The 20,148-nt window shown below is 38.3% G+C and overlaps 1 protein-coding gene across 4 annotated transcripts in view; it reads left to right on the plus strand.

The window, feature by feature from the left end:
- The window catches only part of MAPK10 (mitogen-activated protein kinase 10), a 140,282-nt gene that overhangs the window by 57,194 nt on the left and 62,940 nt on the right, over window positions 1-20,148 (plus strand). For 3 of the 4 annotated variants that reach the window (XM_054296077.1, XM_054296079.1, XM_054296078.1), the window contains exons 4-5: window positions 9,551-9,622; window positions 19,076-19,245. In XM_054296077.1, the coding sequence (XP_054152052.1) occupies window positions 9,551-9,622; window positions 19,076-19,245 (242 nt within the window). Of the gene's footprint in view, window positions 1-9,550; window positions 9,650-19,075; window positions 19,246-20,148 lie in introns of all 4 variants that reach the window. The other variant, XM_054296080.1, reaches the window with a different exon arrangement.

Consider the following 20,148-nt stretch of genomic DNA (forward strand, 5'->3'; position numbering starts at 1 on the left):
TTACATTTAGGGAATCAAAGTAGGATACGGTTCTTATACTTCTTAAATTCTTTAGTGTAAGTATTCATGTAAAATATGTTTACCCTTTTCATGTCAGCGTACTTTGTGATACTCATCTTGGGTAGTCCAGTCCAAGTTCTTTCAAAGTAATACCTAAGTTTTTAATTTAAGTTTTCCTTTGGTCCTTCTTCCCTTGGTGCTTCCTTGCACTGCTCACCATAGAGTGCTGGTGGCAAAGACTGTCTCCAGGATGCTCAGTTTGTTCTTGCTGGAGTATGCCTCACCTTATTAATGGTAGTGTTTTGGGGGAGAGGAAAGACATCCTCAATCTATCTGGTACCCTGGTAAATTAACTTGTTCCTTTATTGTCTGTAGCTCCCTTGCCTTACTGGGCCAGCATAGTTGTTGTGTTTGCCCCTGTTCCCAGCTCTGAGGGGAGCTGGGATACAAGAAAGAATAGAGTTTTTAATGTCATGTACCATTTGAGTTACATCCAGTACCTGTGACAATTTTGTTTTCATATGAGGTGTTGGACCTTGTATGTTTGTGCAGATTTTTAAAGCCTTTTATCCTTGTCTCTGAACCTTTTGTTCCTCAGCAGAGTCAAATATTTCAGGAAACTTTCCTCAGCAACCCAAGAATAGGAGAGGCAGAGTCACCTGTTTGTCTGAAATGTCTGTGCTTCAGCTCTGCTTTAATCAGTTCCAGCATTTCTGTCTAACTCTGAGGGCACCCATGCTTTGAAGTGCTGCTGTGGGCCTCTGCCTGGAAAAATCAATTCCAAATTGTTGTTTACCCATAGCAGGGAGACTTTCCCTGCAGTCAGAAAGATGTATGAGCTAGTGTCTCTGTGTCTTAGGGGCAATGAGGAGGGAGGAATTATGGAATAGCCTATTTTGGGTTCCGCTTTTCCTTTTCCCAAATGATTTGTCTAGAAAATTGCAGACTTTGCCTCTTTGGCTCCTTTTTTTTCCTTACTGAAGAAATTCCTATCCCCTGACTTTATCAAAGTCACTTTGTTCCAATGGTACAGAACAAAGAGAGCCAAAGAAAAGAAATTACTTTCTTGTGGTGATTACCTTTTGTATTTTAGCATGCTTTTCCTTGTTTTACTTTTATGTAAGAACCTAAAAGGAATGTGACTTGGTTTTGATCACTCCTTACCTGTCCAGTCTAAGTTCAGAGGACTGTGATTTTTTTCCTAATGTGCTAGTTTGCAGTTATCTGTATAACAGGAAACTAACAATAGCCTTCATGATTCTGTATTTATGCATTCAGCACCTACTGTATTTCTGGTTTTGCATATGGAAAAGCAAATGGCACTTGCAGCAACACCCCTTGGCAGCAGCAGATATGCTTTCTTTAAATGCTTCATCTCCCATTGTTTTGTGATACTCTGGAAATTTAACCTTACTCAGTGCATAAATAATTATCATTATTATCCCTTATGCTTTAAAGAACCTTTTCCCAGCATCATCTATAGACTGGAGCAAGGAAACACCCACTTTTTCTGGGTTTGTATCTGCCTGAATCAAAGGGGTGTTTCTTTAGCCATTCTACATTAGTATGACACATTCTAAATAACAGCAGCATAGATCATTTGCTACAGTCCAGCAGTAGATGAGCTCTTCTTTCCTGTCAGTATTGATCATCTGAAACACAGGGTATTTTCTTACTCCATTAAGAAAATTTTTTTTCTCATAAATTTAGTGTTTTAATCAAAAGCAACCAGAAAGTATCAAAATATTTTCTGTGTTTTGTAAAACAATATGTAACTGCCATTTGATATTAACAGCTTGCAGAGATTTTGCTATAAATCCTGCTTGCATCCTGGAGATGAGTTGGTCTAGTAGTGTTTAGTTATGGGAGTAATTAAAATTTGCAAATATTAAAGCTTAGAAGGGGGAAAAGCTTTTCAGAAGCAAATGAATGTGTATTTTAGTTGTTTGAGAAATAAGCTGTTTTGTAGCTGCAGAATTTACAGTGTAATCTGCTCATGGCTGCAGCCTTGCACTCCATAACTAAGCTTCTTACATTTTTTTAGTGTTTTTAGTTGTGTGGCTTCTGGATGCACCCACAGAACTATATGTAAATACAATATGTATTTACAATTATGTAAATACAAACCAAGGCAGGGATTGAGCACCCTAACTTTGCAAATAATGAAGCAACTGTCCTTGTTTTGATTAGAAAGTTTGGATTATAGCTATCCTAAGGGCCCTTCCCAGGTGAGTGGTTTTTTGCTCTGTTCCTGAATAACCTTGAGGTGTGAATGAGCTGGCTCAGTTCAGTGGTTCAGCCCTTTTAAAGTTGTGATGATAAATACAGATGTTGCAGCTGAGGAAGTTATTCCACAGTCCTGAACTATTTCATATCTCCATCATGCGTACTTTGATACAGGAAAGATGGGCATTGGTAGAATGTATTACAATTTTTATCAAATAAGTAAAAGCATGGCTAAATATTATTTTGGCTGCAATTTTTTTTCCTCTTAAGTGACCAAACCTGTCAATTTTCCCCCTAAATTGAATGAAGTTGACAGAAATTGCTGTTTACTGCAGTGCCACATAGTTAAGGTACACTGAAACAGGATCTATAACAGTATCTAAGTGCCCTGGCCTTTTATACATTTCTCCCAAAGTTAGAATTTTGCTTTTGGCTGGGATAGTAATTATTTTTACAAGCACCCTTCATTAGTGGAGTGGCTAACATGTGTAACAGAGCAGCTTCTAAGAATGAGATCCAATGCCAAACAGTTTAACTAATCAGAAATTGACTCCAAACTATTCACATTTAAAATATATGTTCTAGTCAAATCTAATTATTTTCTTGATATTGCTCGATACAGACAGTAATCAAGTATTTTTCTCTGTGTAGTCCATAAAATGTAGGTCATTTTCACCCATCATAAAGTGCTAGAGACATCTGTGTTGAAGGCAAATGTAACTGAATTTGAATTAGGTTTGCAGGTTGACTTGGGAGTTTATTAAAAATAGTTTTGATGTAATTCAGTACATACCTTCAGGCAGCTTTGCCACTGACATTTAGCCAAGGAACAGCTTTATATTGATTTTACTTTTTAATAGAGAAAAAAAAAGTTCTGAGAGAGCAGAATTTTTTATTCAGCTGTGCTGAAACAGTTACCTCAATTTTTAATCTTTTTCTTTTTTCCTCAGAAGGAGAAAGCAGATTAAAATCAAGTGCCAAAACAGGAAAAAATGCATAAAAATTTAAAATAAATATTACTTTCACTATTGTGATAAAGGTTATCTTATGTGAGGCAGGCAGTGTTTTGCTGTGCTCATCTCTTTCCAAAGAGCTTTTCTTCATTTTTTTGTTAACAGTAGTAGCCACAGTCTCGCACACTTGCCACTCCAGGTTCATCCTATGTAAATTCAGAGTTGCTTCCAACGTCAAAGTTTAATTTTATGACTCTAGGAAGTGGCTAGGATTTATTCAGGGAGTGAAGATATCCAGCTGCAAATGGAAAGATGGTATAAGAGATTATGACAAGATCATCATAAACTTCAACTAATTAATCTGCTGCAGCATCTTGCAGGAGTAAGCTCTTTTCCTCCTAATACCTGTTCATAAAGTAAGTATTTCCTCTGGAAGTGGTAACTTGGGCTGTATATACTTGGCATTTAGACCAAGTATAGTCAAGTGAGGAATTCTCTCTCATAATAACTGGCTGGAGAAAAAAAAACAAAAAACAATAAGTTGGTAGCAAGACCAGGCTTATGGCTCATTTGTTCCTGTCTTCTGCATGTGAGTTGTGCTCATTAGGAATATCTACTTATGAGTCCCTTGTCTTTTCAGTTTGTTTGTTCTTTTTTGTTTCATATATATTTCCCTTTCAGTGCTATTCCAAAATTGTTTCTTTCCTTTTCATTCTCTTTTCCAGCAGCTGTTTTAGAGCTACTTGTGTGATCCTTGTGATTTTTAACATGCCATCACTTCTCTTCCCAGTGGAAGATGATCTGTTTCTGCTGGGATATAACCTTAATAATTACATTATTCACATCACTGCTTTCCCTGGTTATTCCAAGAATAATTAAAATGGGAGAGTAGACACAACAGAAAGGAATTCTTTTGCAGTAGGAACACTCTCCTTGACTATTATTAATCTACTTGCATATGCCAGTTCATATTTATCCTCTGAGGTGTCTTCTTGTTAAGCAGTGGGTCTCCTGTTGCAGTGTTTTACATTAGATCTGAAAGAAAAAAGTTATATAAAAAAAGCTAATAAGCCTAAAGATTTAGTCTCTGAAGTGAAGACCAATTTGATAGGATATTTGAACATCTAAATCCCTCTTATAAGTGGCAGCAATTATATGAAAAAATGTGGGTGAATTGCAGGACTTCTTCCTCGACCCAGCATGTTAAAGATGTCAGAGCCCACATTTGAAATTCTGTAGGAGTTTGGGGATCGGACACTGCCATTCTCTGCTGACTCACTTTGTCGTGCTCTGGGTGAATTTGTTCAGGTCTTCATTATTTCCTACACTCTTGTTTACACAGAGCAGAATAGTCAAGTTTCAGTAAAGGAAAAATATAGTTACAGGAGTTAGAACATCACTGAAAGCTTCAGAGAACTTATACTGTGGTGAGAGGATGTATTTTCAGATGAAGGAGAGAGGAATTCCAGTACTGGAAATGCATGAAATTGTTCCAGCACATTTTCAAAACAGGAAGCATTAATAATTCATGAAAGTTAATCTTTGAACATTAGTGTTTTTAAAGAAGGTTTTTAAGTGACAACTGAATTGATCAATTGCCCCCTCTCATTGAATTAGGACAGGATGGGTTTTTAAAATAACTTTAAGTGATGGTGCTATTTCATTAATTTTTTTCATGCCCTGAATCTTTATGAATGAAACTAAATGAGGTAGTAATAAATACTTTAATTCTCCTTTTGTAGAACAAGTAGAGAACTGCAAGTTGGTGAAGATAGGGAGCACATTCACTGTGCCCATGGTGCCCATGCCATGTATTTGGATGGTAATATCAAATAAACAGAAAAGCTGGATTTGATTACTTGATATGAATATATATTGCTTCCCCATATTACTGAGATTATCACAATTGATGGGACTTGGCCTAGATATTGGTGGATGTCCTGTGATTCTTTTATAACCTTCCAGTTTGCAGCCACAATATGCCAGGTTTAAATCTAGTGGAGTTTTACATACAAGTAGTTCTTTCTACTTTATCTCCAGCTGCCATTTGATTCCTGTTTAAATTGGGACTTGCATTTCTAATATTTTTTTTAATTCCATGTGGGGCTACTTTTTAAATTAGGAATTTAAGCATTTGTTTCCGTTTTGTTTTGTTGTAGGCATGTAAATACCTCTCAAAGTATGGGAGCAGGTGGGAGGTGATGAGAACAGCAGCAGGGCTAGTTTGGGATATTCATTTCAAGTGCATTTAAACCCTGGTTTACATACAGGTCAAAGAGCTGTGCAGTTTTTCCTGATGGAGAGCCTTGTTTGAGCCCTGGGTCAGTGTGTCTGACACAGGTGGTGGTGCTGTGGGGTGAGAGGAGCAGCCCTGCCTGCCTGGGCTGGGATGAAGGAAGCAGCAGGGCAGATGGCTCCTTTATCTCTCTGAATAAAAAGTTACATGGGACTTTACTGAGGCTCAACATTGCCCTCCTGAACTTTCACAAAAGGGTTTAAATATACTGTGTCAGGCTGAGGCTCTGTCCATTGGGCAGTGATGGATGGTTTACTATCCCTGCATCCCCTGTTGATTAGGTATTTTCTCAAAAGGAAGTGACTGTGATGCCTTTTCCAGATAACATGGTGGGTGCAAGTGCTTAGGCTCTCCTTGGGCCAGCAGAGCAACAGCCCAGAGCCCTCAGACTGGAGGTTTGCATCTCTTAGGCTTAAGGCAAACACACCCTGTCCATGATCCAGGAGCCATGGACATGTGAAGGATAAGGCAGCTTGGGTAGAAAAGAACACTCCTAGGCCAAAATATTTAATCTGACTGGGCCAAATTGCCCATACATTCCCTGGGTACCAATATCCTACAGCACTGAGGGTGAGGAAAGAATTCAAAGATGAGCAGAAAGATTTACTGTGGGAGGCTCTATTTGAGAACTGCATCTGCTGTTGGTTTTCTGGTCTGTTTTAGCTGCTCTCATGGTTTTTTCTCTTTTCTCAGTAATTATACTAATAGTATTGATTTAATCCTTTCAGTCTTCAAAGAGCTATTTGAATAATACTTAGATAATCCTCCTGACCCCTGGAGAGACAGATAACCATTATTAAAAGTAAAAAAAAGGCCCTAAAAAGTCCTTGTACAGAAAAGGAAGATTTGATAGGAGCGCTGCAGGTAAAGAGAAGTTCGTGCCTGAAATTTGGGCATGTCTTTAGTTCACATTCTGTTTTAAAGAACAGCTTTCCATGAGGAAGGAAGAGTGGAGTGAAGAAGAGGATGGCAAAGCAGCAGGCTAGGTAGAGGCAAACCTCAGTGGATCCATCCAGCAGTTCCCTTGGAGCTGTGCCACTGTACAGATCAGAGGATTTTCAGTATTTTCTTTATCTTGCCTTCATGGCTGCTTTCCTCTTCCTGATTTTAGTGCCTCCTAGTTTTGTTTTGCCTGAAAGTATGTGATATGTTTGCTGCTGAGTCTTGTATGTTTTTGTGGCTCCTGGCATACAGTTGCCTTGATCATAATGAAGATTTGGGATCCAGTTGTGGCTTTGCTGTTTCACAGACAGGTTTTCTCCCTTTAATGCTACAGAAGTCTCTGGCTTCCCAGAGTATTTTATTCTATCAGCAGTGTTCTGTTCTCCCAGTTCTCTGCCCCTTTGGTGATTTCACTCAGTTTTGAAAAGGTAAAGTGTCAGAGGTGGGGTAAAGAAATACTGGATGCTTATGCTCTCACATAAAGCTCCAGTCACTGGTGAGCGATGCTGTTTGTCTCAGTAGCTTCTTGTTTGATAACTGCTTTATGTTGTAACACAATTATCTCAGCATCAGGCCAGTTCTTTATTCTGACACTTCTTAAACATCTCCAGTGATGTGGTGTCAGCTCGCACCAGAGGAGACGTGATCAAGGAGATCTGTGCAGCTGAGTGCAAATCTGTTTTCTGCCTGAAGGAATTAGAAGTTACATACATGTGTGATCACTTACAAGGCACAAAGGGAATGTTGTATGAATTCAATAAACACTTTAGAACATGAACTCAAGTCTGTTTTGTCCTGGGTGCACCTTTCTGTGCCATGGAAAGGTGGCATTCATTCCCGTTGTATAACTGGAGGAGTTCAGCTCCATAGTGATTCATTTGGTATATCTCATGTACAGAGGAATATGAGTATTGGTCTAGGCCATTAAAACATAGCATACTTCTATTATTTTATAAGCATTAACTGCCCACAAGGACAACATCATAAACTCTAAAATGTATTCCAGTTCCTAAAACTCACCAGTCTATTGTTCTGCCCAGGGTGACTATTAACAGTCACAGTAATTCCTGTGGACCGCTGAGGAGCAGGGTATGATTAGTAATGCATGCATAATACAAAGTATATCTTCTCAATAGTCCCTCACAGCAAATTCAGAGAGAAACCAAATTCCCCCAATTTTCTTCCCTTCCTTTCTTTACTTTCCACCATTAAGTTGTGTCTTGAACATGGTGTGTCATAGCTATTGACATTTCAGTCATTGATTGTTATAGCAATGTGATGCATACAGCCAGGGAGAATATCTGCAGCATGACAGTGTAATTACCTGCTGACTTTCCAGAAATCATGGCAATATGACTAATGTTAAAAGCTTTTTTTCCTTCCTATTTTTTTCAAAGTTTCCTTTCTTCTTTTTTGTTTTAATATAAACTATTATAAAGCCTCTGTGGAATATGAGACTGGTAATGACTCAGTGGGCAGTGAGACAGCAATCTCAGACACTGTAACGTGATGCAGAAAAGGTCATAAACTAGCTTTCATAACAGGATTATTCATATATTCATTCATTAAAAATTAAACACATGTGGGAGCACATGGTGCATAGAAGTTGGCAAGTGTTGGTGAATACTTTCTTGTAGTTTCTTTACTCCTGATCAGTTGGTGTGAGTTGAAATTACTCCAAATTAAGTCTTGTCTTATTTAGTGCCATTTACACCTGAAGTTAGTTAGTTGTTCCTACTGAAGACAAGCACCATGAGTACATAGTGTTTCAGAATCATAGCTTTGTCTTTATGGAGTGATGGTTGGATGGTTGTTTTGTTTTCATTTTTAAGTCTTTACAATGAGCTTATATTTAACAGAAAAACATTAAGTTCTATATAATGTATCTAATTTTAGCTAAAAGTTGCTAGGTTTTTCCATTGCACCATTGACAGAGTTTTGTTGTTGTTTTGTTTTTTGGTTGAGTTTTTTGTGGTTTTTTGGAGTCATGCAGAAGAATCTATGTGCTCCAAAGTCTTGTGACATAGCTGCCAATCCCAGCCTGACAACATTGCTGTGGGTGTTGGCCATTGATGTGCCATGCTGGGATGCAGCTGGGACAGGACTGGCTAGGCAGAGCTGGATGTGCTGCTGTGGAGCTAAATTAAAACAAAAGCAGCTGTGATGGGGTGTGCAGGGAGGCTGTCTAGTGCAGCCTATGGCTCTCTGGGCCAGTATCAGCTGACTGGGAAATCCAGAAATAGCTGAGCATGGAGTGGCAGACTGTGACTCAGGGGTGTCTTGAGTCAGGGGTGATATTTCCGAGGTTAATAGCCTTCAGCAGATTTCTTCTCATGTGAATTTGCCTAATCATATCAGTGCTTGTGCTGACTTCTGGCTTCCACAGCAACATGAGACTCACTGTGATGAAACAGTGTATGAAGAACTATTTCCTGTTGTTGATTCTAACTCTCATAACATAACTTGGTGCCTTTTTTTATTTTAATTTGAAAAAAAGAAATAGAAGGGTGTTTTCCATTTCATTTTTCAGTATGCCACTCATTTTATGTATCTCCAGCATATTTCTGCTCAGACAGTTCTTTTCCAGGCTAAAAAAACAAAAAATGTGCTTTGGACCCTTCTTACTGCCTTTTTCTGTAGCTTTTCTAGTGGTAGAATGTAAAGACCAGAGTGAGAACTACATGGGGTGCTCACAAAGTGGATGAATTTACACAGTGATGTGGCTAGTCTTTCCACTTCTATGACTTTGCTAATACTTGTCAACCTAGGACTTTTTTTTTCCTTCCCATAATAATGTCTCCTACACCCACATTGTTTAGAACATTATTGACCTGATTTTGTTGTTTTTATTTTTGGTGTAGGAATATGCAAGTGATATGATAAACTTTGAATTAATGGCACCAGTTACTGTAAGGTTTTCCAGATGTAACCAAGTCATATTTGGGGCCATAACTTGACAGGCATTGGACAGAATTTAAGGCTTTTTTACAGTTTAGTGTTACAATATTTCTGGTTTTGACAAGCTGGGTAACAAATCAGGTTGGTTTTATAATCCAAATGAAGCTAGAGCTGCATTATACTTGCACATCAGCAGCCAGACAAGAATTCTATGTCTGCTTTTCTTTAATTGCAGGTATTTATGAGCCGCCATTTCTTGTATTATTTTGGTGAACCTACTCTGGATGTGAAGATTGCCTTTTGTCAGGTGTGTGTTCCTTACAGGTAAAACAAGGTACAGTATATACTTGTACTTCATTTTTGCAATACATGCTATAATAAGAGAAAAATAGAAGTGAGTTTCAGCAGCTTACTGCAAGTATCTGGTTATAAAAATGAGAATAAATACAAAAGAAATTAGAGAAATGCATCACAAAGAATAAGTTTTCTATTTGCCCTCAAGTTTATTTTGTAATTTGGTCTTAATGATTTTTGATTTTGTTTTGATAAACTATCAGTTAATATTCTGAGGTTTTTTACTGGAAAATAATGGCACAGTATTCAAACAGAAAAACTGCAAATTAAAGCTATTTTATCTTAGTCTCTGTTCTTCTGAGACAGAGCCTTTTACATTGTAGCCTGTGACTAATTTTCTGTTTACCTATATTGGAAGTGAAGGAAGAGTAATTAAAATTGTGGTCTTTGTTTTGTCTCCCATTGAACACCATGTGCTATTGAGGCCCTGGAGCCATGAGGCTGCACTAAAGCCAATTCTGTACTTCTACATCACCCTTGAAATGGTTTGGTCACAATGTATGGGAGCCCACAAAGCTGAAACTAAATCTCTGGCGCAAAGAAAAAGCTTTTTGATTTATCTCAGTTTTTTTCCTTGGTTAATTTAGTTAACATATTTAGTCACAGATCTGTGTGCATAATTTTCCCTTGTGAATGAAAGATAATTTTTTTTTGCTCACTTCTGAACAATGTTTTGTGCTTGAATTTTGTCTCTTCATAGTTTTAAGGTTTTTTTGTGGGATGGGACATCAGTAATCTAACTAACTGGAGAGATATTAGGATATTAGGGACATTCTTCACTTTTTGAAGTTGAAAAACAATGCTGCATTCTTAGAAATAAATTTATGATAAGCGCTATTTTTTTCTTTCATATTACAATTGGAGTCCAAGTGAAAGCACAATTGTAAAAAAGGAAAGGGAAAGAATGCTCTCTCACGTAAGAGCATTTGACATGAGACAGTGACAGGTGTTAGAAAGTTTGCTTAATGTTTTTTAACTCAGGGACACTTAATATTAATTTATGTGCATGTGTTTAACTGGCTTAATTCTTCCACTGGCAGCTTTGTCAAACATAGTATTTTTGTAATGCTTTGACAGAGTTTGCTTCCAAAAAATATTTGCAGAAATTGCAATTTTTTTTCTCAGATTGTATGAGAAAAGTGTTAATTATAAAATAATACTTTCACTGTGCAGAATATAGGTTTTTTGCATAGCTCTTCTCTCCTTTTTACTTAGAGCATTTTGGATGCATTTTTATCACTGAGTGAGATTAATTCCTGTTTGAGGCTGAAGCAGGTACCCAGAATGGCACCATCCACTAAATACATCCAAAGAGACACTGTCCTGGCATTGTAGGTAACAGAATTCCATCCTTCAAGCACTTGCCACACAGACACCTTTTCAAGGTCTTCAGACCTTCAGATCAATTCTCTTGAGGATAAAAACTGGTTTAAGCTTCATGTTAATTTATTCTCTCCATAAAGATAGGCCCTGATCCAAACAACAGCTGTAACTATCTGCAAGAACACTCTCTAAATTAAGTGTCTGCTTGCATTAAGGCCTATCTTGGGTGCTGTTCATTTCTATTGTTTAGAGTGGATGGGGGTTATATCTCTGTCCTTGGTGCAAGCATCCAGATCTTTATTTAGAGACTAGGAATAGTGTACAGGTGGTAGTATTGTTTATTCCATTCTTATTCCTGCTTCCATTTGAAATTTATGCCTCACTGCAGACTTTCTCCAAAGTGTTTGTGCTGAAGTGCCTTCCTGAAAGCTCCAATATTGATGGCAACCCTGATTATTTTTAGTACTGGGGCTGTATTTTTCTTGTAATATGTATTTATAGCCTAAAAGACATAGCTTTATGTTCTCTGAAGGCAAGTGACATATTCATAATTACAGGCTCTTATCTTTGACATAGAGTTTATGTCCCTGAGCATACTAGTTTTGTACAATGAAATGCTAATTCAGCAGGAATAGAATTTTAAGGATTTTCAGCTTAAGAACAAAAGAACGGCCCTTCCTGAGAAACACTCAGTAGCATAAATAGGGCAAATATGTACCTCCCCACCCCTTCACCCTGTCTGCAGCGTGAAAACACCCAGGTCTGGGATTACTGGACATGGGTAGCCAATTTATCTTCTGAAACAGCCACCTTTTTTAAGGCTGAGGAAGAGAACATCTGCTTTTCTATCATAATAGAAAAGTAGGACTAGAAGGCCTGTAGAATTTCATTACACTTCTCTAAGGCTGGTGTCACCAACAAGCTGTTATCTGTAGGACCCTACACATTTTTATTATAGCACAAGGTAATGCAGAGTAGTGTGTCATGAGTAGAATAGGACATTAAATTTTAATACTAATATATTAACAATATCTAATAATTCCAAAAGAATACTGACTTCTTCATCCATGTATTTCTCCATTTAGTCTTCCAGTATGTTTTTTTAAAACAATATCAAGACGTGTAGCCTGTCAGAATTTACATGTTCCCTAAGCTGTAGGTATATGGGATGCCTTTATTTAGAATACAATTCTAAATTCTACAAATGTAGTGTGTCCTGTGATTATGCCTTCTATCCAAGGAGATGAGTTAGCATTCAAAAGTTACCAACAATTGATCTATTAGATTTCTATGAATAAAATGATACTTTGTAGGGTCAAGAGCTGTCTATTTCTAGCTAAGGGTGTGATTACTTAGCTCCATACATTATTTGTAAAAGGGAGAATTCTTTCATTAACTATTGTCTTCACATCCCATACTGTAATTATATAGTTCTATTGAGAAATCTACTTTCTCTCCTGTATCTTTGGCTATATTTTGATTTGGTTTACTGATTTAGTTTGTCTCCCTAGAGAAACCTCTGTCTCAAGGAACATTTTCTTTCAGTGTTTCTTGATCAGTCCTTTCAACCTCCTTTGGTGTGATGGCCAGGGCTGGATGTCACCTGTGTGTCAGCATTGAGCTCTTCAGGGATCAGGGGAATCAGGAATCATTTGCAGTAGTGTTTTCTTGTGCAGATACTCTCAGATTGCTCATTTGTAGGAATCTGGCCTGGAATGAGGACCACACCTCTGGGACACTGTGACTTCTGAGCAATACATGATACCACAGTTAGAAATGACCTATGAAAATTTGGTATCTGTGGGAAGGAAGAAATTAAAAGTACCAAGAGCTCAGTGAACATGTGGAGGACAGAGAAGAATAAGTAAATAGTGCTTTGCTTCATGTTTTGAGTAGATACAATTGAAAAGGAGAAGGCAGACTTGCTGCTTTGTGTGCAATCAGAGCTAGGTAAGAGCTAGGTAAGCTGATAGGTTTTCTGTGTCTCAGTTAGAAGAGGTTAAACAGGGACAGAGTGTTTAAACAAATAGATAAAAAATAACAGCTATTAAAAATCCCCAACCTAACAAAAACAACAAAACAAAAACCCAAAAATCCCCAAACAAACCCAACCAGCACTTAGAAACATTGTACTACATTTAATGAAATGCTTTAATATGGTGTGTTGAAATGGAGTGAATAAAGCAAATGTAAAAAGATCGATCACTGATCAGTCAAGGCTGACTTGTTCGCAAGGGTCTATTGTCTGCTTGAAAGGCTAAGTGCAGAAAGCCCCCTGTCTGGGGGGCAAGGCAGCTGGAGAGAGATTAAAAGTAGGGCAGAAATTACCTTTAAAATCCCTCTCAAAACACACTAAAATCAGGAAGACTGGGTGACTAATACAAGCCTCACAGGAAGAGAATGAGGTGGAAGAATGGAGAACTGTGGTAAGATGTGGCTGGTAAAACCACAGTCTGCAATATTACATCCAAGCATACACACAAGATGAAACCCTGTGTAGGAGGTTGGATCACTGTTTATGGACTTTTGAGTTCAGGGAGAGCCAGAAGAAGTGAGAAGTCTGGCTTTATGGGGAGAAAGAAATAGATAAAATTTCTGCCATAAATGTGTCATATATAGAATACACTATTTAAAACTATATTGTTTTAAATAGTGTATTCTATATATGACACATTTATTTTAAATAAATGTGTCATATGTAGAATACAGAGTGTTTTAAATACAGAGTGTCTTCTATGTAAGACACTGTATTTCCCAAGTGACAGCTTCTGTGGCCATTCAAATTTACACAGCAAAACCTGTGACCATGAAATTTGAAGCAGAGGGCTCAGCAAATTCATGTTCATGGCAGAATTCTGGCACTTGAGACTTCTGTGAGAATTAGAGCTGTGCAAGTGGGAGCACAGCCATTAAATTCACATTGCTGCTGTCTGGGCAGATGCACCCAGGTGAGCAGGCCAGAAGCCTGAGGGTTTTACCAGACTCATGAATGTTGGTCTGCACAACCTCAGCATTTGACTTTCAAGGTTAAATTGTAGCTTTAGGATATCCTTTTGTGTCCTGAGGGATCCAGAGGCATCCACCTCTGGAATGTTGCTGTGGTCCACACCAGATTCTTTGTCTGAGGCTGGGTGCAGATGTGGGGGCTGCTTGGGAGCCACCATGGTGTCTGGCTCAGAGCATCCTCTCTGATTCATCCTGCCCATCTCTGGGCTCTGTGCTAGCTGGGAGTTAGCCTCTCAGCCTTCCATCTGCTTCTTCCACCCACCTGCATTTACACACACCTGCAGAGCTTTTATTGATTTCAGTAGCCTTGCATCATGGCACCCTCAAATGGGTGCTCCCGCCAGGATTTCTGTGGGCAGACAGGGAAGGATACAAACACTGAGGTAAAGTTTCCCCTCTGCTGATGCTGCCAGCAGAATCTGTGACAGTGCTCACTGTCTCGGAGATGCAAGGGAGAGTAATTTGCCTTAAATTGCTGCTAGCATGGTTTGTATTTATAAAAGCTGAAATGTATGAGATTCTGAGCTCCAAGATATTGCCATATTTTAGGTTTGTTAATAATAGAGGGAATGGTGTTCAGAAACAAAAGTCTGTCTGTAAAATATGATAAATATAGTTATTTTGTAGGATAGAAATGGACAAATAAAATGGGATATCAGGAAGCAATTCACCTTACAATATAGAAAATAACATAATTTTGTTTCTGTTGGGCTTTTTAACTCTCTTGCTCTCTGTACTTTGAAAGAAAGAAAGGAATACAGTTTGTAGCTCTGTGTAAGTTATTGAGTAAGTTATTTGAGTTCCACTAAATTTTTAAATACTTGTCCTTTGAAAGAAAAATACATCCTCTCTAAGCAATTAGTAATGGTGGGAGTATCTTTTTCCTTCATCTCAGATGCTTGAGTCTTGACAGTTTATTTTCTTTTCTCTTTCTCACTTGTCAGGTTACTAAGCAAACATCATTGCAAATATGGCTACATGCTTATGTGAGCTAACAAGGATAGTTAGGTTTTCAGGGCTGAGAAACTTTCACTTCTCTTACTCTTAAATTTCCCAATATGGAGGAAAGAGAATGGCATTGGGGAATGTGTGTGTGTGTGCACTAGAAGTTTTCAATTAGGTACTGAAAGGAGAAAGTAATGGTTCATGCATTTTTGTACATATAAAATGAAGGCTAAGTTTGTCTCAGTGCTGAAATAATGTAATTTCATTGTCCAAATGTTTATGGAAACTGAGAACAAATGGCGTTTCCATGCACGCTTTGTCTCTGAGGAATAATCTTTCATCTTACACAGGGGTCTGAGAAACTTAGATGAGTTTTGTTCAAAGTTTCACAGCTTCAATGTTTACTGTTGTTCTGGGGCCTCAGTATTGTAGCTTGCCCAAGTTCATTTGAAGTTCACCTGAAAATATATTAACTCACTGTGATTCACTTTACTCTATGAGACTTATACATTTTTACTGTGGTATCCTGATTGCATTGTGTATCTATAAACTTCCTTCCCCCATCTAGTTCTTAATGAAGTGCTAATTCCTGGTTTCTTATGATGTTAGCCTCAATCACATTTGAAAGGAGTTTATGGTTAGGTGCATCTACAGAAGGGTGTGTACTGGAAATTCCTAGCCCTTGGTTCCTTACTGATGCCACATAATCAAAGCTTTAACTTCAGCTGTTTGTACAGGACTTGTAAGCACTGTGCAGTAAAACCTGAATCTGAAATAGCTTAGTGGTGTACAGAGGGGCATCTGGGGGAATATCAGTATCTGTACCAACACCAAGGCTTCTGGAAGGGCTTTAAATGAGCACTGAGGATGTAACAGGGGAACAAAATGTAGTGTGTAGGCTTCTTTAGATGAGCTATGTGAATTTGAAGACTGGGAGAAGAACTTTTTCATCAGGATTGGAAACTAAAACTAACATTGACATGCTCTGTAAAGAGTATGAATTTCCTTGCTAAAGGGAAAAGATTTTTTATCTTAATTTTGGAGTGAAACAAAACTGCCATTTCCTTGTCCTCAATAGGAAGTGGCTGTGGAATCAATCAGAGAAGGTTCTTGATTATATGTCAGCTTGGCTTGGGGATCTGATCAAATGTGATTAATTCAATAATGGTGTTAATTCATTGACTTAGGGATTTGGTTTAAGTCAGCATCATGACAAGGATAGATATATCACTCATCTCCTGTTGTTATGAAAGTAAGCAGTGCAGTGGGCATCAGTAACCTTACAGTGCTTTTGTTTTGCTTGTTTAGGCTTTGGTAAAAATTGGAAAATATAGAGTAGAGGTTTGTTTCGGTGTTTGGTGGGATTTTTTTGGTAGTTTTATAGCAGTGTGGGTTTAGAGCGAGGAAGCAACTTAGACCTTGGCCTGTCCACAAAGCTGAAATTTTTGTCACTCAGAGGAGGCATCCTGCTTGAAGTAAACTTCAAACTAAATCAGCCTGCCTTGAATTTTTCCAAGTAATGCTTGGTGTTTGTTTTCTATCAAAAACTTTATGGGGCACAAATTTTTAAGTAGGGAAAAAGATACTAATCTAAAAAGAAAAAATTATTCAATGGAAAATAAAACAGTCTTTACCTTTCCCTCTGTCACACAGTTAGGAGCAGATTCAGAACATCATCAGGACATTCACGTTTTCTTATCAGTTGTGGTCTTCTGGGTCCACAACTTTAATTGCTGTTGACTGAAGCAATTGGATATGTTAATTACTCACATAACTGAGGTGCTACAGCATGGTTCTTCTCAGCTGTTTTAATTGATTTTTAAGACATTTCTGAATTTAAAAGAACCGGCTGCTGGAACTGCAGCAGTTCAGAAACCCCGCTGTACGCAGCTTGAGTTTCCTGAGGCTAGTAGTTCACATGGTCAGGCTAACTTAAAAGCAAGTAATTTTGTTCTAGACACAGAGTGATAAAATATGTGCTCCCATGTAGCTCCATGCCACACAAGGAGCTGTCAGGTAGCTTGGGAGTGAGGACACAAACAAGTTGTGGCAGGCCTGGCTCATCCAAGCCTTAACACAGTCATCCAATTTGTTTTAAAAATTCACTCTGTCTGTACTTCCAGAGGAGCTGGATATGAGTCAGGCTCACTCAGGAATGCAATTTTTATGCTGACACTTTATATATAAACATTGGTTTCAGAGTGATGGGTGTTAATGCTGAATATGTCCTGCATTGTTCTGATAATGACATCAGGAAAAACATGCTCCAAATGTGCTTGTCTAGCCAGAGGGAGTTGTGAAATTCCTGTCAATCAGGAGCATGTTATTAAAAAACCAAAAAAACCCCTCCCAATTTCAGGTCTGGTATAAATACCTGAGCTGAATAGCCAAATTTATGCATCTCTCTTCACAGAATGGAAGACATTTTAAGACTAAGGCTACACAGTGTGAATCAGATGCAACCTGTTTGTCTTCCAATGAGAAAAATTCAAACCTCTTTTGGAATTATTTCACTCTCTGGAAGCTTCAATTTAGCACTGTGTCAGTGTCCGTAAATCTCTCACCTTTTGTGTTAGGGCAAGGCCTCTCCTGCTCTCCCCCTCACAATGTTTGAGGAACAAGTTAATGTAAAGTTACCACTTGGTTTTCTGAGATGAGACTTTGTGTTTGAATGAAGAGCTGCATTTATTAAAATGTTTCAAAGTCTATAAATTAGGTGTTTAGGATGATGCTGTCCAGTGCCAAAGGGCCTTCCAGTCAGATAATGGACAAAAAAATAATAATAATTTTTCCAAGGCAAACCTTAAAATCCAAGTTCTTTGCAAGGTCAGTAATCTATTTTTAATGGCCAGATTTTTGGAACACTGGAAAGATGTCCTTTTTAATTGAATGAGTAATGTAATCAAAGTCAACTTTACTTTTTTCCCAGGTTGATCAAATTTCAACTTAGTAGTCCATAAACACATAATGCATTTGATCATTCAGATTTTTTTGGGGGGAAAGAAATTTATAATAGAGCAAATAAGAAAATTTATAAGCTGCGTTTGGGAGCACTGAAAAAAAAATACATACACAGAGGTGTAGCTGTTTTTTGGGTTTGCTTTATGGAAGGCATCTGGGCATGTCTTGGCTTCCATAACTGAAATGTCAACTCTTTTAGGGCAGTTCTGTTGTAATATGTTGAGCTTTTGCATCCTGTGCTCAGAATCATGTACTATAGAATCCTTAATTACAAGCACTTAATTCTGATTTTTATCTCTACTTACTATAAATTTGCTCTGTAGTCCATGGGGAACTGAGCTCAGCAGTAGTCATAAAGGGGTTATAATGTAACTTGCTGCATGGTAGTTTTACAAATTTGAGGGAGGGTTTTTTAAGTCTTGTAAAAATTATTGGTTTTTAATTTTACAGTTTAGGGGAGGAGCACTGCTGTGCAGTGCTAGCTGCAGTGCTTGGTTTTGTGTCATGAAAATTGGTGTTTGCTGCATTTGTTAGGTCACGAGAGCAGTCCTCCCTCCTATCCTTAGGAAACCAGAACTCTTGAAGACCTCTGGAGCTTCTGGATGAATCTCCATGATACTGAGCCATTTTGGGTCACAGCTTGTCTCATTTACTGCTCTGTTTCTTTTGCAATCCCTGTTGGGAGATTCTCAAGGCCTTTATCACGTGCTCAGGGAAAGTTTTAGCACTCATGGGAATACATTTGCTTGCTCTGTCTGATCCATAATGAAGGGCCTGATTCCTGTGTCTCTTGTCCCACTTCCACACTGATGAAAGCCATCTTATTTTAAATTAATTGCAAAATGAACGAGGGCAGAGTCAGCGCGAGCACATAATCCAGTAGTCATGAGGCAGGAGTGATGGCCGGCAGGGACCAGTAGTTGGCAGTGGCTGTGTCACAAACATCAGCTGGAGAATTCTTTAACTGGTTTTCTTTAATCAGTGCCTTTTTATGGTGATTTCCTGCATGAAAGAAGATTTGATACAGTCTTTATGAAAATGAGATGGAAATGACAATAATTTATATTGAAAAATTAGGCTGACAGTGCTTTATCAGTATTCTAATGCTTTACCAGCCTTGGTTTCTCTGTTTTTACCAACCCCTCTCCCCTTCCCTTCTTCTGTACGACAGGGATTTGGGAAACAAGTGGATGTGTCATATATTGCCAAACATTACAACATGAGCAAAAGCAAAGTTGACAACCAGTTCTACAGCGTGGAAGTAGGTGACTCGACCTTCACCGTCCTCAAACGCTACCAGAACTTGAAACCTATTGGCTCTGGGGCTCAGGGAATAGTTTGGTGAGTATCAGCACTTTCTCTTACGATGTTTGGAAACAGAATTGGCATTTTGCATCTCCTCACAGTTTGGCAGCCACAGCTGTTGTCTAAAATTGCAAAAATAGCAGTCAGGCAGCAGACATCCTGAGGCAGAAGGAGCCCAGTGGTTTTCTAATAAATTCCCCGGCTGGTGAGAGTGATAGCACTGGGTTTGTTTCTCCATACAGCAAAATGCAACTAGCAAGAAAGCAGGAGAGAGATCTTATCATAATTGACAACTGAGGCTCTATTTCCAGAGGCAGTGCAAATAATATCCCAAGAAAACCCCGTAATTTTAGTCTTTGTACAGTAAAAGTCACTGAGAGCAATTCAGAAACTTGTCACATCCCATAGCATTCTCAGATGTTCAGGGTGGAAGCCTTTGAAATAGAGGCAACTGCTAATGTTTCCTTTATTTCTTAAAAGTGATGTTGCAGTGATGTGAATAATGTGAACAAAAGATGAATTCGGTAGCTCTCCTAAACAATGCAATTTGAATTTATCATGTTCAAAAGTTGTGGAATCCTGGGTGGCTTTTGCCTCTGCATTTTTAGACATGGCTTTTAAATATCTGTGGCTTGTATTTAAATGTCTCTGTGCAAGCATTTGTTACCTGTTTAATTATGAGACATTTGGGTAGCTATAACAATATTTTATCTATATCTTGATCAAAGGTGAAGTCTTAATTTCATCTGTCACGTCTGTCACTGTTTTTTTTTCCTGAATTTGATATAATGTGTGTTACTTTACAGGTGTAGGCAGTGGTAAAGCAAGAGGTTCCTTTAATCCAGTGGCAAATGTTTTTCCATGGATTGTTGGCATTGGCACCACAATTGCCAGTGTAACAGCACTGACAGCACACCCTTATGTTTCAGTCCAACATTT

This window comes from Melozone crissalis, unplaced genomic scaffold (genome assembly GCF_028551555.1).
Source record: "Melozone crissalis strain CALT ecotype California unplaced genomic scaffold, PUWL_Pcris_2 ptg000006l_1, whole genome shotgun sequence".
Lineage (NCBI taxonomy): Eukaryota > Metazoa > Chordata > Aves > Passeriformes > Passerellidae > Melozone > Melozone crissalis.